At 40.4% G+C, this 25,528-nt stretch overlaps 1 protein-coding gene across 4 annotated transcripts in view; it reads left to right on the top strand.

Annotated features, from left to right (window-relative positions):
* LOC127443525 (B-cell CLL/lymphoma 9 protein-like) overlaps positions 1 to 25,528 on the top strand; it is a 164,930-nt gene extending 139,402 nt beyond the window's left edge. For 3 of the 4 annotated variants that reach the window (XM_051702211.1, XM_051702212.1, XM_051702210.1), the window contains 8 exons: positions 4,420 to 4,799; positions 9,547 to 9,881; positions 18,347 to 18,457; positions 18,816 to 18,975; positions 19,784 to 19,883; positions 19,989 to 22,278; positions 22,535 to 22,819; positions 22,931 to 25,528. In XM_051702211.1, the coding sequence (XP_051558171.1) occupies positions 4,477 to 4,799; positions 9,547 to 9,881; positions 18,347 to 18,457; positions 18,816 to 18,975; positions 19,784 to 19,883; positions 19,989 to 22,278; positions 22,535 to 22,819; positions 22,931 to 24,048 (4,722 nt within the window). In that variant the 5' untranslated portion in view covers positions 4,420 to 4,476 and the 3' untranslated portion in view covers positions 24,049 to 25,528. The remainder of the gene's footprint in view (positions 1 to 4,419; positions 4,800 to 9,546; positions 9,882 to 18,346; positions 18,458 to 18,815; positions 18,976 to 19,783; positions 19,884 to 19,988; positions 22,279 to 22,534; positions 22,820 to 22,930) is intronic. The other variant, XM_051702213.1, reaches the window with a different exon arrangement.

Raw genomic sequence — 25,528 nt, 5'->3', positions numbered from 1 at the left:
AACGTGAACACTGCACCGGTGTGATAACGTGGCAAGTCTAGTGTGCTTTCATGCTGAAAGGTGAATTTTCACCCTAGTGTCATGTCTGAGGTTGTTCAGGTTCACAGCTAACAGTGGGCTAAAAGTTATGGGTGACCCAAATCTGCACAGAGCATTAAGCGGTATAATATTAGCAGTGGTTTGGAAAGCTTAACAATCTGACAAAAAAATTTGTTCGAGGACATGATTAAATCTTTAGATAATTGTACCCCTGTCTAAAATATTTTGGTTCTGGAGTGGCTTAGTCAATATTCAGATTTCAATGCAATCGAGCATCTGTGAAATTACTTGGGCTACATTCTCTATCACATTTGATGGAGCTTGAGCAATGTTGACAAAGAATGAGGATAATTTCCAGCATCAAGATTTGCACGGCTTATTGAGAGTAAGACTAATCCAAAGAGACAGTCAGCTTTAGCTGTAGTGGTTGTACGATTTATTAACTAAATCGTACAACCATTGTGTTATGTTCTAGTTTTAAATTAATCACAAAATTGGGATTGAAGTACATTGTGTTGATGAATGAGTGACGTGTGTGTGTGTGTGTGTGTGTGTGTGTATGTATGATATAATATATATATATATATATATATATATATATATATATATATATATATATATATATATTCAATATATGTAATATATACCTATATATATATATATATATATATATATATATATATATATATATATATATATATATATATACATGAATAATATATTCATATATACCAATTTACAATTGATGTTTTATTGTAAATTGGTATATGTCTCATCACTGTCACAACTACTATGTTGCTCGGAACTGCACCCAAGAATTTCACACACTATTGCACTTGTGTATATGGTTGTGTGACAAAGTGATTTGATTTGATTCATATATATTATAATATAAATGACACTCCGGTGTGGTAGGGCTGTCAACAGGACTGAGAAACCAAGTTAGAATTGTTCACAGAAATATTACCAAAATTCATATTATTCAGGTAGGGGATAAAAACTGCAAAGCATCTTATTTTTACATCGACATCATCTCCTGTGTCCACAAGGGTGCAACAAACACTGTAAATTAACTGCAAGAATTGTACAAATAGGCAGCATCTATGCAGGGGTTTGGTTAAAAACCTGTGCAAAGCCCTGCCCTTTAAACCTAATAATGTTGTTGTTGTTGTTATTTTTTGTTTTGATAAAATAGCACTTAAATGTTATATGTGGAATTCTGTTTTCATTATCGGGTTCCAACCTTGTGAAATATTTTGTTAAAAATGTGTATGAAATTTCAAACAGCGACAAAAGCTTTTATCATTGTATAATGTGAAAATGAAAAAAAGTTAAAATGATAAGCAAAATATGAAAAATATATACACACTCCCTTTTGATGCCCCTTTCCTGGTTTGTTTAATATCTTTTCCAGTTGCAACACGCTTGCATGTTGTCAAAAGTCTGGTGAGTAAAATCAAAAATTTGGTTGATGGTGATTCTTTCTCCAACTTCTCTGTAGAAGGTTGCTAATGCTTAGATGCTGATAAGAGAGCAAGGCGTAGTCTAGACATAACCGCCAAATACCTCGATTTCTGGGGGCCGTTCACTCCAAATGCGTCAATCTTTTTCTATGTAAGCATGCGCTAGATGGACATCTTTGGCCATTGCGGCGTGTCTCGCTGTTTTTTTTCCTCAGCATCTTGTAACAATAACAATACTTTATATATATATATATATATATATATATATATATATATATATATATAATGCTGTGTCAATTTAAAAGGAAATTCAACCTTTAAAATATGTCTCGAGACAATGTGCCACGTTCTCTTAATTCATTGCATTGTGCCAGTTTTAGCCCAGGAATGTACGTCATCATCAGTGCTTGGCACACATCCAAAATTTGAATGCTAATTAAAGTTTTTTTTATTATTTTATTTATCACACATTATACATTTGCACATATACAGTGAAATTCTTTTTTTCACATATCCCAGCTAAGCTGGGGTCAGAGCGCAGGGTCAGCCATGATATGGCGCCCCTGGAGCAGATAGGGTCAAGGGCCTTGGTCAAGGGCCTTGCTCAAGGGCCCAACAGTGGCATCTTGGCGATGCTGGGGCTTGAACCCCCAACCTTCTTATCAGTAACCTAGCGCCTTATCCGCTGAGCCACCACTGCACATTCAATTTTAGTAGATTTGGCTTGAACATTAGGGGGGTTACAGTGTGAATAATTTACATATTTCCATTGATTGTGGTATAAATATTGGGGGGGTACTTGCTTGTTTTGATTATTGGGGGTGTTACCTCCCCTCCCCCATCCCCCCTGGAATCTACGCCCCTGGTTTCAGGTAATTTTCCACTCTCCAGTTGGTTATATGAATGCTCCACAATGGATGGAGCCAAATTTCTCTGTTCTCGGCTCCATCCATTGTTCCGTAGTTAAGAGATGCACCCCTAAAAATTGTTGGCGCTACCACCACCACTTTGGTGCCTCACTCTAGGGATTGTGTTCTCAGTGTGATGTTCTGGTGCAGACCACAAATTCTTCCAGCAGGCAGTTAAGTCTGCCACACTCCTCCATCTGAGATGTTGCATGACTTGTTTTAGCAAACTGTCCTCTTGGTGGCCTTCACTGTGACTCTTCAGTCAGATTTGGGGGATCACCACTTCTTGGCAGATTTACAGTTTTACCTTTTCTTACCTTAATGAACTTCACGGTGTTTTGACAAATATGCAGTGCCTTGGAAATGTTTTTGTGTTCTTGGCCTGACTGGTATTTTTTGAGAACCTTGTCTTGGATGTGTTTGAAATGGTCTTTGGTTTTCATGATGTAATAATTAGGTGGGGGATGTTCCTAAACTGAATTTGTTCTGAACTCTTATGAAACATGTTTGCAAACAGGTGGACTCCAAACAAATACAGTATGTTACTTCAGAGCTAATTTAGGCGTGTTATAGGAAGGGCCATACACTGTCTTTTTTTTTTTTTTTTTTTTTCTAGAGAACATTGTTAATACACTTAATATGTACATTTGTACACTGATTAAGGACAGAGATGATTTTCTGCATGTGGTTTATTTTGACATTTCTCTGGACATGGTGTATTCCAATTTTCCAGATATTTTTGGTTTTGATGTTTGTTTGTTTGTTTGTTTGTTTGTTTATATGATCATTTTTTCTCTCAGTTTTTCCCAATTTTCTTTAACTTCAAATCTTGTACAATATCTGGATTTGAAATACATGATCTTAATAGACTTACCTCTATCTCTCTGAAATTTGTACAAAGGCATATTGTAAATTTGTCATGTTTTGCTGGATGTGGTGTATTTAAAATCAATCTCTGGGTGTTTCATTTTCTCAGTTTTTCTGGATGTAATGTATTTTGATGCTTTTCTGGACATTTTTCTTTTTTTTTTTCTGGACTTAAATTTTTGCATAATTCTTTTGTTTGTTTTGGATGTTTAGTGATCTTTTTGTTTACATTTTTCTTTTTTGTTTTTCTGGATGGTGGCGTATTTCAAAATGTTTCTTTTTTCATTTTTTTTATTTTTTTTTTGGATATATTTTTTTTATGTCTTTCTGGATGTGGTGGTTTTCTGGTGTTTTTTTTTAATTTGACGTTGCGTTTTTTGGATGTATTTTGACACATTTCTAGATGTAGTGTATTTTTGTTTTTCTGGACGCCTCAATATTTTTACTCTTTTTAGATGTGGTGGTTTTCTGGAGTTTTTATTTTATTTTTACCTTTTCTGTACATTTATTATTTATTATTATTTTGTTTTTTAAGATGTATTTTGATGTCTTTTTGGACATTGTCTTTTTTTTTTTGTCTGGACACTTCATTTTTATTTATTTTTTACTCTTTCTAGATGTGGTGTATTGATGTTTTTCTAGATGTGGCATTTTTCTGGAGGTTTTTTAATTTGGACCTTTTCTGTACTTTTATTATTATTATTATTATTATTATTATTTGTGTTTTATGGATGTATTTTGATGTCTGTCTTGACGTAATGTATTTTTTGTTTGTTTTTGATGCTTTTTTTTTTTTTACTCTTTCTAGATGTGGTGGTTTTCTGGAGGTTTTTTAATTTAGCCCTTTATATATTATTATTTATTATTATTTTTATAATTTTTTTGTTTTTTGGATGTCTTTCTGGACGCTTCATTTTACTCTTTCGAGATGTGGTGTTTTTCTGGAGGTTTTTTAATTTTGACCTTTTCTATACTTATTTTTTATTTTATTTATTTATTTATTTTGGATATTTTATTTTGAATTTTTGTATTTCAAAATTATGTTTAGTTAATTGTAATGAATTAATAAACAAACAATCAGAAAATATTTGCTTGCTGCCATGATTTAAACCATGCAATTTTTTTGTTTGTTTGTTGTGCAGTGTGGCCAGGGGCTGTGAGGGCTCCTCGGGGAGACTCCAGACAAGCCCACACAGAGAATGCTGGAGGTGCAGGAGGAGAGACCAGCAGCAGCACCAGCCACAGCAACCTCAGGAAACACTTCAGGCAGGAAGGAGAGAGCCAAAGAACGGCAAGAGGAAGGCCAGGACTGCAGCAGCCCTGTCGCAACCCCTAACACTGGGCCCCGGAGCACCCGGGCCAAAGCTACGCCCACCACTACACATACACACTCCCACACACACACACACACCTCCAGTCCCCACCAGCACTCTACTGCTCCTGCCTCTGTCTCACTGGGACTGACGTCAATGCATTCCAGCAACCCCAAAGTGAGGAACTCTCCATCGGCTAACACTCAGAGGTGAGAGGACTATACTATGCGTTTGTATGTAGTAGTCCATAACTGTCTTGTTCAATACATTCAGATTTGGACTCAACAAAACATTAACTTTATTTTCACGTAATTCTATAGATTCTATGAATCTATAATCAGATTAGTTGACAGCAGATGTCATTATCAATTATTTGGGTTTGTGCATTGTGTACATTGATATTTATTATTGCCACTTTACAGAAAGCATTCAATTTGCACATTGTTTAAAGAGCATTAACATGCACTTTTCTATATAATGCTGGAAATAAAATCTGATTGATTCATTGAAGAAATAATTGAAAGATAAATCGATTTATCAAAATAGTGTTTAGTTGTAGCCCTAGATTTACAGCATGTGTTAAAAGTATTAACAAATGGTTTTAATGCTGCAGGACAAGTTTGAAAGCAGCTAATACCACCGTTTAATATTAAAGCAGTAAGCTACAAGAGGTTGTGCGTGTGTTCCGGTGATTTTACCACTGGTACGGGGCGATAGTAGGCACAGTGTAATGCACTGACATGAATTGGTTATTGCTTTAATAAAACTGTGCCAATGGTAATATGATAAAAACACCATTGTTTATTAAACAGTTGGTTGTTTGCACTTGCCAAGCAATTCCCTTTCCTGTTAGTTGGAGTATAAATGCGTTCTGGCTCAATTAGTATGGTGGTTGGCTGACATAACTTGAAGTATTTAATGATATCAACTAGACTAATCTTGGTTCATAACTTCATGTCATCTTCCCACTCGTGAGGCACTGTCAAAAGACACTATCGAGGCATAGATTTTTTTTTATTGACTTGTTTACAAATTTAACCTGCTTAGCATCACCGTATCCGCTAAAACACAAAGATGAGAGTGAAAACACTAGAGACTGGAAAACGAAAACAGGCTTCCTGTTTTATTAATCGTTAAACTTTCGTGTTCATAAAAAAGGTGGATTAAATACCATTATAAGTGAGTGAGTTTTTGTAATGGAGATGCATCATGCAAGCAAATCATTTGCTGCCCTCTCATTCGCATTTTCAACCCCTCCTTAAGTGCAGAGAAAATATGGCCATTGAGCCGGCTCTTGTGGACAGGAAACCAGTGCAAGTGTAACTGCGGCAAAAGTGAAGGAGGAACTTTGCCCTAAAGGAAGAGTGAACCTGGAGAGAGTCCAGAATTTCATTGAGCATATGAGAAACTGACCCACTTAAGCTTAGCCACAGCTTAAACATCCCACCCGGCCTGCTGGATGTTGGATCCAAAATGGCTGCCCTTGCTGACTCACAGATCTGGAGTTGGTTAAGAAGCCAACGGTGGGGCCCCTGGAATCCCTTCATTGAGATATATTGCATATATCGTAATTGCAACCCATTTTGTATATGTTTGGAGCAGTTGTCCCAGGCAACTATATAGTGACATACTTTTTTAGAGAAGGTGGAGTTTTTATGCTTTTGCCATTTTACTGCTTGTTGTAAAAAAAAAAAAATTAAAAAAAAATTTGTATTGCACTTGTAGAGCTTTGAATCACTAAAAGCAGGGTTCCCACGGTTATGCAAAACCTGGAAATATCAGGAAATTTTAGAATTGTGATTCCCAGGTCTGGAAAAATGATAAATGAATAGTTATGAAAAAAGCATTAAAATTTGTAGTCAATATAATTTGTTTCTAGTTTTGCTCAACTCTTAAAATATTTAATCAGTCTAAAATACTCTTTGTGAGTGCTGTATAAATTGAGTTTAAAAAGTCCTTATGCTGTAGCTCTAAACAACTGGAAATGGTTTTTCATGGAAAAATCATGGAAATTCATTGGTCAGACAGTGTTGGAACTCTGTAAAACATAAAGTGGCCTGTTTAACTCCAATCTCACTTTTGGAAAGCTGTTTATGCTTACCAAGTCGCATTCAGAGTCAATGTTGTGTCACTGGACGTGGACTACAAATTTTACTGACTTTAAAGCCCAAAGTATATTATCAGTTAGATGGAATACTTGGTGTTTTTCTATTCGTGCATACTCTGTATACGCATGTGCCTGAAATTATTTGTACTTATGAGTGGGGCCACAAGGTCCCAAAACGAACAATTGAGCCATTTCCTTAAAAAAAAAAAAGTGCAAGATGTAATCGCCGGTAAGCAACTGGAGACGAAGGTGGGAACAACAACAGTGGATGTGCACGTCAAGAGCGTGTGTGTAAGGAGGTCAGGAGATACCTGCATTTGTATAACTCGAGTCTAAAGGACTATAAAGACATCTTTATGGGTCTAAAATCCTGAAGAGAAATAGTCCAGTATCTCATAGCAGTCGTAGTCAAATGGAGTATACTTTGAATACCTAAGCTTTCGACTGTATGCTTATGCTAAGCATTCGCATCAAAACCGAAGTGTACTTTGGGCTTAACTAAAACATGTCAGGCTATAATACAACTATGGCCAGCCTCATTATTGGTGTGTACCAGGTTTCCTTGGTAACCAGATGGCTTTGGGTTTGGACGAAGGCTAGCTTGTGGGAGATCTGGTTTGATGAGTTTTGATTAAATATTAACTTGGCACTCTGTCAACAGAAAGCCAGGCTAGGACATAAGGTCGCTGAGAGTACTGTAATTCCGTCACCAGTGTGTGTCAAGATTTCCCTCCTATTATCGAATGATATATTTTCAGGGTGTGGTGGCTGAAATCAGCCAGTCAGCTGCAAAGAGAATAGATATGACTCGGCTGTCTCGGTTTCTGCACACTGTTCTACATGTTTTGGTCTTTACTAAAATGAGGGAAGGTTATTATTGTGCCTTTTAGGTGAGTGGAAAAAAAGAGTGGAACCCTTGGTAGAAATGCAACAACAACAGAGAGTTCAGCTTGGTCCTAAAGTCTTACTGGGTATTTTTGATGCTTCTAGGGTAGGGCTGTGGTGATACAATTGTATATTTATATACGCGACTCTTTCTTAATGCTTTGGATTTTTGTATCAATATTTATGCATGCATTTGAATTGTTTCCTACAGTTCAATTAAAGGAATATTCTGGGTTCAATATATGTTAAAGGTACTGTAAGCAGTTTTTTTCATGGAAAGGTATGCAAAAAAATGTCCTACTCCCTGGAAGATATTAATGAAATAAGTGTACTGAGATATCTCACCAGTCTCTGTGACAAATAAAAAAAAAAATGTGTCTGCGGACACTGATGCATTTCACCGGTCAATCATTTTGCACGTTTCATTGTATTGTAGTTGCAGCAAATTGAGGCATAATGCATTTTTATACCATGTAGTTCATAACAGTTGTCAGTTGAGGGCACTATTTTGCTGCTGTTGTTTTTAACAGCTGTTTCTGCTCTCAATAATGCTCATTTTGGTATCTTTGGAGTTTGGGGTTTTTGAAAGAGGAGGTGTTGCTAACCCAATGGCTCAGTCTCGTGGAAGTAGAATGGCTTAAATAGTTTACGTCACCTTTAAGCTGATTTGACAGCATTGGTGGCATAACGTTGATTACCACAAAATGAATTTCAACTTGTTTTCATTAAAAAGACCAAAACTCTGGGTTAAAGTGAGACACTTACAATGGAAGTGAATGGGGCCAATCTGTAAATTTAAAAATACTCTGTTTCAAAAGTATAGCCTCAAGATGTAAACAATATGCATGTTAACATTGTTTTTGTGTGATAAAATCGCTTGCTAGCCTTTTACGTATTCGAGTGTTAAGGTGTATCCAAAATGTTTGGGGGATTTTTATCCCCCCTTTTTCCCCCCAATATGGCATGCCCAATTCCCAGTGGTCTCTTATTCATAGTGGTGGCGCAGTTACTCACCTCAGTTGCCTCTACTTCTGAGACAGTCAGCCCCCGCATCATAGCACCTGGCTTGCTGAACAGCATGTCACCGCTGAGACTGTGGAGGCTCACGCTCTTCACGCACAACTCTCCACGTTCCCCACCGAAAGTGAGAACCACATTGCAACCACAAGGAAGGGAACCCACTTGACTACCCACTCTAGCAACTGAGCCAATTTGTTGCTTAAGAATTCTGGCTGGAGTCACTCAGCACAGGTGTATTCAATTTTAACAACTTCATTGCCATTGCGACGTAATACTGTAAACCCTAAAACCCAAAAATGACAGTAAAAACTACTATTTAAACAACATATAAAATAAAACACAAGGTGTAACAGAAAAATTCATGTAAGTGCTTTATAAAACTGTCAGCTCTAAACCTAGATATTTGCTTATTTTTAAAGAAAAGGAGGGACAAGTTGAAATTTATTTTTGTGGTAATCAGTGTTACGCCACTAATGCTGTCAATTGAGCTTAACTTGTAATGAACCCACATAAGCGCAGAATCTCAAACCGGCATTTCTCTGTGAGGTCATAGCTGTTACTTTGCGGTAATGGTGGTTTGCATACTGGACAAAAGTGAAACGCAGTTTCTATTATGTTATATAAAAAATAAAAAAACAATCTAATGTCACTTACAATGTTTTTAAGGTGTATATTTGGTCAGTTCAGTCATTCCCTGGGAATTGAATCTGTGACCTTGCTGTTGCTAGCTCCATGCTAGTTGAGCCATATGAATGATATTGTGATGAATTACAAATTGTATTTCATAAAGTGAAACATTGACTAATGGTTGTTGCCAGGACACAAAATTAAACCACTTTTGATTTTTGGTAAATACAGTATAAGCACTGTTTCTGTAGGGGAAACTGAAATCACATTAAGATTTGGGTCATCTACTCACCCTTATTTCCCTTTCTTTCTCTCAGCAGTCCGAAATCCAAGCAGGAGGCCATGGTTAGGTCGCCACCCGTAATGTCCCCCTCCAGCGCCGCCCAGATGGACTCCAAACTGCCCAACCAGGGAAAGCAGGGGGGCGCCAGCAGCCAATCACAGCCTTCCCCTTGTGACCCCAAGTCACTGAGTGGAAGCCACACCCCCAAAGGTACCCAGGGCCCAATAGGGAGTATGGGACTCAAAAATGGACAAGGCCTGAGTTCAGGAAATGGGGCGAAAGGCAAGATTAAAAGAGAGAGAAGCACTTCAGTGGAGTCTTTCGAACAAAGGGATACAGGAACACCCAGCAATGAAGGGGACCAGAAAGGTAAAAGAAATGTCTGTGTGATTTCTGTTGTTTTACATGTATTTCATCAAATGTGGAATAGTGAGACTGAATCAGGGCTTCATAATATGTCAAAATTAGAGGGATGGCTTGACCATTGTGATTTTAAGCATCTCTAGTATTTTGCCTCTCTGGTTTAAATTAATATTAAGTGGTCAACCATTTTTTTCAGTGGGTAATAGTATAAATAACCATCTTAAGACAAATGCTTTTATGAAACATCTTATGTGCCTAAGACTTTTGCACAGTACTGGTGTGTGTGTGTGTGTGTGTGTATATATATATATATATATATATATATATATATATATATATATATATATATATATATATAAAATGTACTGTTGTGCTCAAAAGTTTGCATACCCTGGCAGAAATTGTGACATTTTGGCATTGATTTTGAAAATATGACTGATCATGCAAAAAAAAACAGTCTTTTATTTAAGGATAGTGATCATATGAAGCCATTTATTATCACATAGTTGTTTGGCTCCTTTTTAAATCATAATGATAACAAAAATCACCCAAATGGCCCTGATCAAAAGTTTACATACCCTTGAATGTTTGGCCTTGTTACAGACATACAAGGTGACACACACAGGTTTAAATGGCAATTAAAGGTTAATTTCCCACACCTGTGGCTTTTTAAATTGCAATTAATGTCTGTGTATAAATAGTCAATGAGTTTGTTAGCTCTCACATGGATGCACTGAGCAGGCTAGATACTGAGCCATGGGGAGCAGAATAGAACTGTCAAAAGACCTGCGTAACAAGGTAATGGAACTTTATAAAGATGGAAAAGGATATAAAAAGATATCCAAAGCCTTGAAAATGCCAGTCAGTACTGTTCAATCACTTATTAAGAAGTGGAAAATTCAGGGATCTCTTGATACCAAGCCAAGGTCAGGTAGACCAAGAAAGATTTCAGCCACAACTGCCAGGAGAATTGTTCGGGATACAAAGAAATACCCACACCTCCTGAGGTTACCTGTGGGTTTTTCTTTGTATCCCGAACAATTCTTCTGGCAGTTGTGGATGAAATCTTTCTTGGTCTACCTGACCTTGGCTTGGTATCGAGATCCCCGAATTTTCCACTTCTTAATAAGTGATTGAACAGTACTGACTGGCACCATGATATTCATATGGTTCTGGTCCCGCGTTCTGTCTGCTTTTAATGACCCAGGCTGCAAACACAACATATCCCAAGGGTCACACATTTTCGCTGTTTCCTTCTTGTGTATGTGTGTGCATGCATGTTCACTCGCTGGCTCAGGGTTGCGCTAAGGGCTGTAGTAGCGCATAAAGACATCCACACCCAGGTATGTCTTCTAGTGGGAGCATCACTGTATATGCCTAGTTTGGGAATGGCAGAGAACATACCATCTGGCTTACTGAGTGAGGGGGAGCAACCACTCTTCCCCTCCTGATTTTGGTGGTTGTGCTTGACAGTCTGAAGACCCCTGCTGGCTGTTGATGCCTCTGCATTAGTGTGAGACTGAGGGCATTTTTGTGTGATGTTTGAGATTCTTACTTTTTTTTTTTTTTTTTTTTTTTAACTAGCTCTTGCCTGTTTTACTTTGTTCCATGGCTAATTCACTGTGCCTGAGGTATAGCATGTTAAAGACTGTTATGACAAACATAATATAAATGTTCACTACACCTTCTATTGTTTAAATGTGTTCATATGTTGGGTTGGGAACCGAGAACCGGTAGCGCTGCCCCCTTTTGTATCTACAGCATTAAAGACGCAGCGCATCCTGTGTGTTCTGATTCCCGAACGAATGACTCTTATGAGCCGGTTCATTTTAGTCAAAAACACTTACAAATCAGTATGTATACTGTATATTCAAGCTGTTATCTGCCAGGCTGTCATTGTAAATAAGAACTGTGTTCTTAAGTAACTTGCCTGGTTAAATAAAAGTGTAAAAAAATAAATAAATGGTTACTGAACTAATCTTATACTGATTCACAAGTTATGAATGTCCAACTCGAAATGAAATTAGAACTGTTGAAGTCTCACAAGCATGAAGTACAATATTAGGCTATATAACACAGTCTAAACTGTCTCTGGAACTGTTACTGTGTTTATTTAATGTTAAGTGGGAGTTTCCGTTAAACTTCAATGAGCTAGCAAGCGTCCACGCCAATCAAACCAAATTACCACAGAGAAAGGGAGCATACTCATTTTGATTAAACCGCGGCATTTAATAAACTTCTTTTTTCCTGCTTTATCATTTTTCCAGCAGCTGCCCACTGTGAAATTTTGTGACGGTGAATCAAATTGAGTGATATTCATCTCGCATTCGGTGCTTTATAGGCGCTAAATGTGTTTCTCATCTGAAACGCACATCTGTGTGTGGTGACTGAAGCCTGGTTTCATGTCGCATGATCCACCGCTGGAACACATGTGCAAATGATCTGCTCTGCGCTATGACTCTGGAGTACCACAAAACTTATGTGACCTGTTTGAATTCTACTGAGAATTTTCTACTTTAAAGTGCTATGGAGGAAGTCATACCTCTCAAATGGCTAAACAGCACTGATGAGGAAAAGTTTTTTTTTTTTTTTTTTGCAAGCACCAACAGAAATTGCAAGGCTTTTTAAAGTAAACATTACCAGACTTGGGCTACTAAAATTTATCACAGTTAACTATACCAGAAATGTTGTGTCATGGCTAAACACATGTGGGCCAAACTTCCACCATATATGGGAATTTTTTCTTGAGTCACAATTGGCATTGAGGTATTTGTCATAGATGACAACACATAGCTTAGAGCCATGTGTGGCTTGGCTATGGCAAGCCATGGAAAATGTTAACTTGTGGTTACCATTTGGTTTATACTTGGAAAAACACATGTAGGCTGGTGTGGGAGTCCACACCTCAGCCTGTTCAACAATGCCATTGGTTGGTCTCATTGTTGTAGCATCTTCTTTCAATTCCTATTGGTGGAGCAGTGGATCTGTCACTGCAGCAGCAACTTAAATACTGGACAGTGGCCAGCAAGTGAACATTCAGTTCTTGAATTTCATATGTTGGAAGCAAGAAAAATGGGCAAGTGCAAGGATCTGAGCGTCTTTGACAAGGGCCAAATTCAGAGCCAGAGCATCTCCAAAACGGCAGGTCTTGTGGGGTGTTCCCAGTATGCAGTGGTTAGTACCTACCAAAAGTGATCCAAGGAAGGACAACCAGTGAACCAGCGCAGGGTCATGGGCGCCTAAGGCTCACTGATGTGTGTGGGGAGCGAAGGCTAGCCTGTCTGGTCCGATCCCTCAGAAGAGCTCCTATAGCACAAATTGCTGAAAAACTTAATGGTGGCCATAATAGAAAGGTGTCAGAACACACAGTGCATTGAAGCTTGCTGCGTATGGGGCTGCATAGCCGCAGACTGGTCAGAGTGCCCATGCAGTCCCTGGCCACCGCCGAAAGAGCCTACAATGGGCAAGTGAGCTTCAGAACTGGACCATGGAGCAATGGAAGTATGTGGCCTGGTTTGATGAATCATGTTTTCTTTTGGATCATGTAGATCATGCGGGTGCGTGTGCATCGTTTACCTGAGGAAGAGATGGCAGCAGGATGCACCATGGGAAGAAGGCAGGCCGGCGGAGGCAGTGTGATGCTCTGGGCAATGTTCTGCTGGGAAACCTTGGGTCCTGGTATTCATGTGGATGTTACTTTGACATGTACCAACTACCTAAAGATTGCTGCAGACCATGTACACCCCTTCATGGCAATGGTATTCCCTGATGGCAGTGGCCTCTTTCAGCAGGATAATGTGCCCTGCCACACTGCAAAAATTGTTCAGGAATGATTAGAGGAACATGACAAAGTGTTCAAGGTGTTGACTTGGCCTCCAAATACCCCAGGTCTCAATCCGATTGAGCATCTATGGGATGTGCTGGACTAACAAGTCTGATCCATGGAGGCCTCACCTCGCATCTTAAAGGACTTAAAGGATCTGTTGCTAACTCTGTCTTGGTGCCAGATACCACAGGACACCTTCAGAGGTCTTGTGGAGTCCATGCCTCGACGGGTCAGAGCTGTTTTGGCGGCACGAGGGGGACCTACACGATATTAGCCAGGTGGTTTTAATGTTGTGGCTGATTGGTGTAGAAGACCATAATGGCTCACTATTTCTGTGGTTATGTCAATGTAGCTAGTCTTTCTAAAAATAACTTATAGTATTTATGAATACAATAGTAGCCATAACACTTTAAAATCATATTTTTTTTTTTTACAACAGTTTCAAAACACGAAAGTAGGGCTGCACAGTTAATCGAAATAAAATCGAAATCGCGATATGACCTAGTGCAATTACTAAAGGGCAGCGATTTAATTAAATAAATAAATGGTCTGCTCGCTTCAAAGTTTATTTGTACTGCTCTGTTCAGTCTATATTAAGTTAGAGTATTATTACATTGTTTTCAGAGCATTTCTGTGCTCCACAACTCCATCTCATGCTTAGAGTAACAGAAGTGCTCAGAGTTCGGTTCCATTTGCTTGCGTGCGCTTAGCTTTATTAACACTAAACCGGCGCGTCCTGTGTGAGGCGTTATTTATCATCATCTGTGGTAGCAGCATGTCAGTCTCTGCCAGTCACAGGTATCATAATAACAATACTGAATATAAGCTGGGGTATAATTCAAACATCTTTATTAAATGATTGCTGAGCAAACAGTATTAACAGTAGCACCTGTAGAGTCCAGAAACATGCGCTCATCCCACATTCTCCTGTCATTTGTTTGGGTGTTCCCAAACTGCATTTTTGCACCCTTGAAGGGCACTTCGGGAAGGGGACGTCACTCGAGTCGTTCCAAACAAAAGAAAGAGTTTATTTTTTCACAAAGGGCCCTTTTACAAGACTTTTAGTGAAGGGTACATTCAAACTGTAATGCCATGCTGTCTTTACAGAACCCACATCAAGAGCATTGTCCTTTGTAGTGAGTAGTGCATAGTGATGATCACTTTCGATTGGAATTCGCCCTTTATCTCACAAGAGAGCGTGTCGCCCTTATTACACTCCCAGCGGCAACAAGTTAAAGCTGAACTAATATTACCAACATCCAACAAAATGAAAAGGAAGAAACGTACATGTAATAATAAATCTATATAAAATATTTAGATACTATAATGCATTGTTAAATGAAATATAATAAAAATAATTAATAATAAGAATTAAATTAAATGGTGACAAACTAACCATAACTTTGACTTTAAGTACACCAATGGGTTATTAGTTTAACCTTAATTCTTAAGGACTATCTTATACACAGTAGAGAATAGTTTATATAAGCCTGCTTGTTTTAAAGGCCTAGAGTAAAGAGTAAAATTAAATATTTTGTTTAATTATTCAACCATCCAACAGTGTTTTTGACAGCAAAAACTAGGCAACAACTATGATATTACCAATGGGGAAATTCAGTTAGCAGTGACATTGAGCAGAAAGCTTACATATAACCAGTTTTGAGAGAGTGATTAAAAAGTTAAATGATCAGCATCAGACAATTAGATTAAAAGAAAATTGGAGATTGATATCGGATGTTAAAATCCTGATTGGAGCATCCCTAATATTCAAGTTGAGTGTTTCAAAAATTAATGATGATGATTAGTGGGCTGAGACCGTATCACAAAATAGACAAAACGGGTACACAGTGGATGGTTACAATTTGAATATTAAGACAGTGTTTTTGGGGGCCTTGGTAGCTCAGCGAGTAAAGACGCTGACTACCACACCTGGAGTCGCAAGTTTGAATCCAGGGCATGCTGAGTGACTCCAGCCAGGTCTCCTAAGCAACCAAATTGGCCCGGTTGCTAGGGTGGGTAGAGTCACATGGGGTAACCTCCTCGTGGTCACCATAATGTGGTTCTCGCTCTTGGTGGGGCGCGTAATGAGTTGTGTGTGGATGCCACGGAGAATAGCTTGAAGCCTCCACATGCGCTACGTCTCCGCAGTAACTCGCTCAACAAGCCACATGATAAGATGCGCGGATTGACGGTCTTAGATGCGGAGGCAACTGAGATTCGTCCTCCCCCACCCGGAGTCACTACGCCACCATGAGGACGTAGAGCGCATTGGGAATTTGGCATGCCAAATTGGGGAGAAAAGCGGAGGAAAAAAAGACAGTGTTTTTTCTTTGTTTGCACTGATTATATATTTATTTGTTTGTGGTGAATTGAAAAAAAAAATGTCTCAGTTTGGTTCTTTTTAAGAGGACTCAAATGTGAAAACCCCAGTAGCCTTTTGGCTACTTTTTTTTTTGCAATATTTTTCTAAATAATCACAATATGACTTTTTGTCCAAATCGTGCAGCCCTACACAAGTATAATAGATTTCACCTAAAAGGTTAGCCTATTTAAATGATACTAACATTTTTGTCAAAATACCTCAGTTAATGTTACTACTGTAAAATCGTAACAAATTTTAGTAAAGGAGGGTGATTATGTGTAAAGCATATTAACTGTACCTTCTATGGGACTGTTGTTGAATTCCTAGATTGATTTGGCAAGGACTTATTTATATTAATGTTGAAAAATGTAAATAATAATATCGATATTTGGCGTGCAAATGTCGATGCAATATCATGAGGAAAAATATCATGCTACTTTTAACATATTGATATTTTTTTCCACCTCTGATTGTGTGAAAAAGATATTTCCCATGGGTGAGATATTTGTAATATGACTATCGACTTTAATACACTTTTCATGTGTTATATTAAAAGTATGTAACATTATCTTAAATGAAAAAATAAAAATGATTGTAAGTACGCTTACATTATTCATTAGACTATTCTAACCACTTCCAATTTTTCTACCAACATCAACACTTCTTTAATATTTAACATGTTATTTGTACTTCAAATAAAAAAGATTGTGATTTAATTTTGTAGTTTGTTTCATTTATTGTGCAGTAAATTAAAGTATTGAGTAGGCTTTGTGTTCTCCTGGTTAAATTCTGGGAGAATACTGGCATTTAGTCTATCAGCCACATATGGGCCACATAAGGGTCATCAGGCCTTAACAGAACTCAGCCAAACAAGAATTACATACAAGTCCCATGTATGGGCCACACATGCTTTACTAATTTGGCTTTCTGCTGGTGGAGTTATGGCACTGTTTTGGTTTAGTTCTGGCAAAATTTGGGCCGTCATTCACTTTCTGAGTTGGGCCACATTTCAGCTATTTATTTGGGCCAAAGCTGTGCCAAAGGAAATTTGCTGACTGGGGTATTTATCATGCGAAGGAGAAAGTTTGAGTGCAGAATAAAGGATTCAACAGTTTCACGGTGTACCGTGGTTTAAAAAAAACATACGACTGTCATAAAAAATAGCTCTTTTTTTTTTTCATTCACGGCACTGTGAGTCAGGATTTGTTTCTGATTATTTTTTTTAAATATACAAGTAAATAAATTAACGTTTCCATTGTTTTTTAAACTAATATTTACAATCAGCTACTTCATTTTTCATTCAGAGCTCAGCACACCGAACTTCGGAACTTTATTTCGCTTTCATATGTGATGCGGTTGAAGTCCGTGATGTAGGAATACTTTGGGTATTTAAAAATAATAATTATAATTACCCAGTTTGTGTGTGAATGTGTGTGAATGCGAGCACAGAATACGGGTAAGCTCTTGCAGTGTGAATGAACAAATTTTGCAGTACCAGAACAGTTCCTGGAACGACTTTTCCCGGGATAAATGCTGGGATTTGGGAAATGCTGGGACACACAATAAAGTGATTTGATTTGATTTTTTGATTTTGGATCTCTGTGTGAAAGGAGCTAAGGAGACCGCTTGTTACTGTTTGTGGTGTGTGTGTGTGTGTGTGTGTATTTGTTCAAGCTGTCTAATGTTTGCTCTTGCTGTTTGTTTGAGCAGTGTTTGTTGTCTATACACAGGAAGTCGTGTTGTATCTCTTCTCTTGACCCCACTGTATTCCAATTTCACATTTTGTGGTCGGGAAACCAACCATTGTATCAGACAGGGTCTCATTTACTAATAGTTGCGTACAAGTGTTATTTCTTATGTGTGCAGAAAATTTCTCGGATAATGAATTTAATCTAGAAAGAATATTTGCATACATATATGTACAAAAATGTGTGTATGCATGATTACTGAATGAGACAAAGTAACAGTAGTTATTGTTGAGGTTGTCCCATCCCATACTCGCCCCATTGGTTGAGCTAATGTTGAGTACAGTTTATAGCGCTACACAGGCAGTGTTTACATCTTTTGGGAAAATCATGCTACGAATGGCTTAAATCTCTTCCTCAGACTGATTAAGCCTATTCTGGAACTACATCACAATGCCATTTGGTTATTTGTTGTATTTTATGTCCTTTCTGTGTTTGAGAAACAACCTCACAATTCAGCAGCAATGTACCACCTCATAACCATCTCTTGACCTCATGAACATCACAGTAAACTGTCTGTTTTTCTCTGTCTCTGAAGAACTGGGCAGTAGAGCAAAAAGGTTATGTGCTGGAGAACGGCGACTGCCTTACAGTGGTGCAGATTGGTGTTCAGGGGGAGAGAGTGATGAAGATGACCCAGGATTCTTCAGTATGTACTTTCAATATTTGTATTATCATAATAGTTTTTAAATACAATTTTTGTATTTATAATGAAATATGTCTACTTTAAAGTGCTATATCTTTAAATTAAAGTTTTAGTATAAAAATACTTATCACAATTATTATTGAACCATGGCTGCACCATCCATATTCAAATCAAACATATGGATTTACAATGACTAATGCAATTTGTGAACCAATGAAATGTAAAGTCTTGCTGATTTACTGCAGTCAATATTATAAGATTGCAGTGTATTTCAATATTGCAAAACCGAAGGAATAGCAATATCCACCTTATTGTAGCCAGTGCTCTGTAATAATATAATAATTCCTGTTTTCCGGCACAGACTGTAACTCCACAGACATAAAGCCAGATCCAGGTGCTATTTCTGCCTCTACGCCTACCCACAATACAGTTGCAGGACAAAACACAGCGTCTGAACAGGGGAGTGGGCAGAAACCTGGGTCAAAGGTTGTTTACGTCTTCACTACAGAGATGGCCAACAAGTAAGACTAACCTTCTTTTGTTATAAATGGTGCTTGATGTCATATTTGAATTGCTAGCATGTTTGCTAATGTTATAAAACTGCTTACTTTAAAGGCAAAACTTCTTTGGATAATTCCCTCAGATGTGCTCCTAAAGTGCAGCTGTTTCGGTAGACCATAGTACAATGGTTTTGACAAAAAATGAATGCCCGCTTTTTCCCTCGGCTCCTAAAGTGCAGCTGTTTCGGTAGACCATAGTACAATGGTTTTGACAAAAAATTAATGCCCACTTTCTCTTGTTCCTCTTTTGCTAAGTTAAGAAATGTTTTAAGAGTAGAAGTGGTAAAAGATGGAAGTGTTTTAGCACCAACAGTGACATGTTTGCCTAAACTAGAAAGATCTTTTGATGACAGCCAGTAGGATGCCAAATATTAGTGATGGGATGTGTCAGAAACTCTGTCAGACATGCGGTGGCCATAAGGAAAGTCTCCCACAGAGCAGTGCCATTACTGCTCTGTCATCACACTAGATGAGACCGTGCCCAATGTCAAAATCTTCTGTCTGTTTGTCCATGCTAACACTATTCTGAATGTGTATGTGGTCCGCTACATAGACAGGGTACCAGTTGCTTGTTTAAGTGGTAAGGATTGCATTATAATGCAGGATGCATTTCTAAATATTAAATTAGACATAGGCAAGACTGTGTTCTTCTTCAGTAACAGTTATGCAAAGCTTGTGTGTGTGTGTGTGTGTGTGTGTGTGTGTGTGTGTGTGTGTGTGTGTGTGTGTGTGTGTGTGTGTGTGTGTGTCTACTTTCTTCCAATCTCAGGGCTGCAGATGCAGTCGTAACGGGGCATGTAGAAAACATCATCACTTACCACATGAATAATATCTCTAACGGCAAGGGTGGAAAACCCCAGCTACCCCTAGTAAGAAAAATAAATAATGAAATTTAAATATTCGCTACTAAATGTCAATATTTTTAAGTAACATTTCAATAAAAAAAATTTTAAAATGTATTGTATTTGTTTCAGAACAATCAGATTGGATCCCTTAGAAGTGACACCAAACAGGGAGGTCCATCCCAGCAACAGTCCTCATCTCACTCCAGTGATCAGAACCACCAAGCAGCCTCTAAAGTAGTACAGTCAGCCCAGCAGCAACAACCTCAAGCGCAACCCACCCAACCTCAGCAGCCATCCCAGGGGGCAAAACCGTCTAGCCTCCCTCCAGACAGTGCACCTTCAGGGGGTATGGACTCTAAGAGCCTCCCTAGCAGCAGCCCACAGGATGGTGCTGGATCCCATGACAGTAGTAATTCTGCTGGGACGCCTGGTAGCCAGGCCTCCAACCAGCCTCCCAATGCTGGCTCTCAACAGAGCTTCCCATCCCTGGATCTGCCTAAAGGAGCAGATGCTAAGCTCACAGCTCAACATCACCAGCAGCTGGCACATGAGATCATGTCTAGCATGGGGGAGAACTCTGAGGGCCTTTCCCAAGAGCAGCTGGAGCATCGGGAGCGTTCCTTACAGACTTTACGTGATATACAGCGTATGCTCTTCCCAGATGACAAGGACATGGCTTCCATGGGCCAAGGGAACATGGGTGGCCCTCCACCCAATTCTGCAATGATGGAAGGAGGACCTAAGAAACCAGAACAAGGGCCTCTCCAAGCCATGATGGCCCAGTCACAAAGCCTTGGAAAGCCTGGTGGTCCAGGTGGACTGCGTCCAGATGGACCCCCTTTTGGTCCACCTGGTCCTCGGGACATGCCCTTCTCTCCAGATGATCTTGGACCTCCTCCTCAGGGTCCAGGACCTATGAACTCGCATCCAGGCCCTTGTGGAGAACATGGAGATCACATGACCCCAGAGCAGATGGCCTGGTTAAAACTTCAGCAGGAGTTTTATGAGGAGAAGAAGCGAAAGCAGGAACAGATGCAGCATAGACCAATGGGAGACATGATACTCCACCAGGGTGGACCTAGAGGGATGATGCGAGGCCCACCCCCACCCTACCAGATGAACCCTGGAGAGGTGTGGGGCCCTGGTGGCCCTGAACCATTCCCTGACCAGATGAATATAGGCCCCAGAGGGATGCATCCACATATGCAGAGGATTCCTGGCTTCCCTGGGATGATGAACCCTGATATGGAGGGAGGGCCCAATGCTCTGCCCAGACCTGGAATGAACTGGCCTGATGACATGCCCAAAATGGGAGATGGGAGAGTGTTTCCACCTGGTCAAGGAATGTTTGGAGGTCCAGGAGGACGCGTGGAAAGATTCCCTAATCCTCAGTCTGTACAGGAAGCTATGTTCCATCAAGGCATGGGTGATAAACAAGGCATGGGTCTTCCTCCTGGCATGATGATGGAAATGAATCGAATGATGGGTAACCAAAGAGCCATGGAGCCTGGCAATGGGGGTGGCATGATGTTTCCCAGAATGCCAGGTGATGGTCCCATGAGTCCCTCCTCGAGAATGGAGTTTGTAAAAGGTCTTGGTCGTGACATGGGTGAATTTGGCATGGGACCTGGAAACCTCAACGTAAACATGGGGCCCAGTCCTCAGATGTTGCCCCCAAAGATGAGAGAGCCACCAATGAATCTTAGTCCAGAGGAAATGATGAAGATGAGGCAAGGTGGTGGACCAATGCCTGATAATTTGGTAGCTCAACAGAGAATGATGCAGGGGCCTCCTTTCCCTGACCAACCCCATGTAGGAGACCTCAACATGGGACCCAATCGACAGTTTCCTGGCATGGGTCCCCAAGGCCTTGGGAATCAAAGAGGTCCCAGAGGCGAGCCAGCCTTTGGTCCTGACCAAAGAGGAGGAAATGTGGGTGGAAATGGGCGCCTCAGTCACATGCCTCCTTTACCATCCAACCAGGCTCCCAACTGTGCAGGGCCTCCTCCTGGCCCGAGAAATATAGGTCGCAAACCCTCAGATCTGAGTGTCCAGTCTGGCCCTGCTAACTCACCCAATGTCATAGTCAATCCGCTTAAGTCACCAACACTACGGCAGGTCCAGTCACCCATGCTGGGCTCACCATCAGGTAACCTCAAATCCCCACAGACACCATCCCAGCTGGCTGGCATGCTTAGTGGGCCATCGGCAGCAGCAGTAGCAGCAGCAGCCATTAAATCTCCTCCCATGATGGGGTCAGCAGGGGCATCACCCGTCCATATGAAGTCTCCCTCACTTCCTGCCCCCTCGCCAGGCTGGACGTCATCACCCAAGCCACCCATGCAAAGCCCAGGAATCCCACAGAACAAGCCTCCCCTTAGCATGACATCACCAAATATGATGGGCAATGTAGAGCAAGGTAAGTTGAAAACAAAAAAATCCTGCCTGTTACATATGGCATTTTATGTGGATAGAATCTTTGTTCAATGTAATGTTATAATGTCAGGCACTGTGCTTGTATAATACTTTTATTTACTGTCTTCAGCTATTTCATTTGGTCACAATTATCACCACTGGCCTAATAGGTGTCAAGGAATAAATCTTTGGTAAATGTTCCTCCCTTCCCTCCTCTCCCTTCTCTTCTCTTAACCTCTTCTGTCTTCTCCCCTCCTCAGGTGGTAATCCTCTTCCTTCAGCTCCTCCCTCCAGTAGTTCCTCGAGTCAGCAAGGCTCCATTAATGTTCCTGGAAGTCTTCCGTCCAGCAGTCCCTATGCCATGCCCCCAGAGCCAACGCTCTCCCAAAATCCACTTTCCATTATGATGTCACGCATGTCCAAGTTCGCAATGCCCAGCTCTACACCCCTCTACCATGATGCAATCAAAACTGTGGCAAGTTCTGATGATGACTCGCCACCTGCTCGATCCCCAAACCTGCCATCTATGAACAACAACATGCAAGGTAAGAGACAAAATCCACAGGGGTCACTGAAAATGCAGTGGTCTTAATGGTGGCAATTTCTCGGTGGAGTTCTTTTCCTCTATATCTCAAACTTTTCATATTCTTTTGCAGGAATGGGTGTGAACCATCACCCGGGTCACCCTAGAATGATGACACCCAACTCTTCTGGGCCCATGCCTTCCCTCAGCCCAATGGGGATGAACCCTATGGGCTCTCAGCCACTTTCCCATGGCATGCCAAACCAGATGCCCTCACCCAACCCCATGGGCCCTAATATACCTCCTCACTCGGGTCCTATGGGGCCAGGCATGATTCCTCATGGTATGATGATGAACCCAGTCTCCCAAGACCCTGGCATTGTTAACAACCAGATGATGTCACAAGGCCGCATGGGTCTCCCGCACAGAGGACAGGGCTTTCCCCCAGGGCAGTCACCACCACAGCAGGTCCCCTTCCCTCACAATGGACCTGGACCCCAGGGTGGCTTCCCTCATGGGATGGGTTTCCAGGGAGATGGGGGCCCACTGAGCCGGATGGGCAATATGCCTCATGGTCCTGGTGGAGAGCCAGGTATGTGTAAACCTAACACCCCAGGAGGCCAGGAGTTTAATAACATGCCAGGTGTCTTTAATGATTCAGATCTCCATGAGGTGATGCGACCAGGTGCCTCAGGCATTCCTGAGTTCGATCTCTCTCGAATAATCCCTTCTGAGAAGCCTAGCCAGACTCTCTCCTACTTCCCTCGTGGAGGGGATGCACCTGGTGGGAAGCCACCACACCCATCTGGCCCACCTGGCTTCCCCCAAATGCAGGGGATGATGGGTGAGGGTAACCCAAGGATGGGCCTGCCCATGCAGGGAATGGGTGGTCCTCCAGGCCCTGGACACATGGGGCCACAGGACATGACCATGGGTAATCCAGGCCATAACCCAATGAGACCCCCAGGTTTCATGGGTCAGGGTATGATGGGGCCACAGCATAGGATGTTGTCTCCTGGCCAGCAGCCAGGAATGATGGGAGGCCCTGGAATGATGCAGGGCAAGGAAAGGCCAATGTACAACCACCCTGGCCCTGTGGGCTCTCCTAATATGATGATGTCACTACAAGGGATGAGTGGCCCTCAGCAGACTATGATGATGCCTACTCAGATGAGGCCTCGAGGAATGGCAGCAGATATGGGCATGGGATTTAACCCTGGCCCAGGGAACCCTGGGAATATAATGTTTTGAGCCTCCACTACAGTTGCGAACAATTTGGAAACTGCATAACCTGTGAAATAAAAACCTTCGTAAAGAATTACAAAATGAAACTCTGTTCTTAAAGAGATGTGTGGAAACTGGGACATTTTTGTGCACATATACACAGACTCCCACACACCTGGGTAGAACAAGGTTTATAGCTTACATACACAGTGATGGATGACCATCACAGAGAATCTTCTTCAATGGTAATGTCATTTAACAGGTGAAAGTAAGAGAGAAGCTAAGTGTGCTTTCCTCAACTAGGGCTCAGGTCTGGCACAGTTTGGAATGGGCTTTTTTTCTGGGAAACTTGGGAATGTATATGGAATTTACAAGACTGAATCGTGTCAAGAATATTTGCTTGACATTGTGGATATGATGCCACATATAAAGCCTACAGTAAATCAAGTATGAAAGTTTAAAGGCTTCTTTCTACTTTTATACATTGGTGGAAAACAAGAAAGATTGTTGGGGAAAAAAAGTCAAAGAACTGAAAGAACAGACGTCAAAATGGAAAAAAGTCAAGGAACATTTTGTCACAAGGTGCACCGTCTTGGCTATATGTTTACATCTCATCCCATCACTTCCCTCCAGACAGGAAATGCTCTTTGTATGTGTGTACTGTACTTGTGTTGTTAAAGGGATTCTACCAGTGATTTCAATAGTTTTATTTTCCATCTTCATTTGTAAAGGGGGGATTGAGGTGGTTAGTTGTGGTCGATAGGTGACCCAACACCACCTCAAAATACTGTGTACTGTGGGGCGTACAGAATATTTTAAATTTAATTTTCTTTGCTACTCCAGTGTAAGATAAAACCAAACCAAGACCTCATACAGATCATAGTATTATTAAAAAAAAAAAAAAGCACAAACAAGAATTAACTGTAAAGAATAAAGTGTTTTTTTTTTCTTCCTTTTTTAATTGTAGAGAAAACACTTTGAGAGTCTGTAGGAGCAGTAATCGGATGTATGCAGTGTGGTCTCCTGTTCCTGTTTTAGAAATTTCTGTAAGCTGGTCTGGGTACAGGTGAGGGCTGACTGTGGAGGGGCATTTTTGAAGCCCGTAAACCAGCACTCAGTTCTGCAGTGACGCTCAGGCTACTGTGTCTGTCTGACAAGGACTTCAGTCAGGCTGTCGCTGTTTGCCACCACTGTGGAATACAGTTTTTGTTTTATTGTTTTTTTATTGCTTGGCTTTGTACAGCTATATAGTGCAGTGCTGACAATATCTGAGCTGTTGGAGGGTGGAGTTCTTTTTTCTTTTTTTTTTCTTTTTTTTTTTTTTTTGTAGAAAACAAATTATTATTAAAACAAAAACAGAAAAAAAGCTAATAGGTTGTCCTCTTGTCCCTGCCCCTCCTGTGTTGATGCTCGTCATGTGTAACTCCATTGAATTTGGTACTGAACCACTTCCTAAGGCTGGACTGTGGTGTTGGACGACAAATAAAATATATTGTTTGGTATAAAG

Source organism: Myxocyprinus asiaticus, chromosome 7 (genome assembly GCF_019703515.2).
Source record: "Myxocyprinus asiaticus isolate MX2 ecotype Aquarium Trade chromosome 7, UBuf_Myxa_2, whole genome shotgun sequence".
Classification (NCBI taxonomy): domain Eukaryota; kingdom Metazoa; phylum Chordata; class Actinopteri; order Cypriniformes; family Catostomidae; genus Myxocyprinus; species Myxocyprinus asiaticus.
Note: the sequence above shows the minus strand (reverse complement) of the source record. Positions and strands in the feature narration are given on the sequence as shown.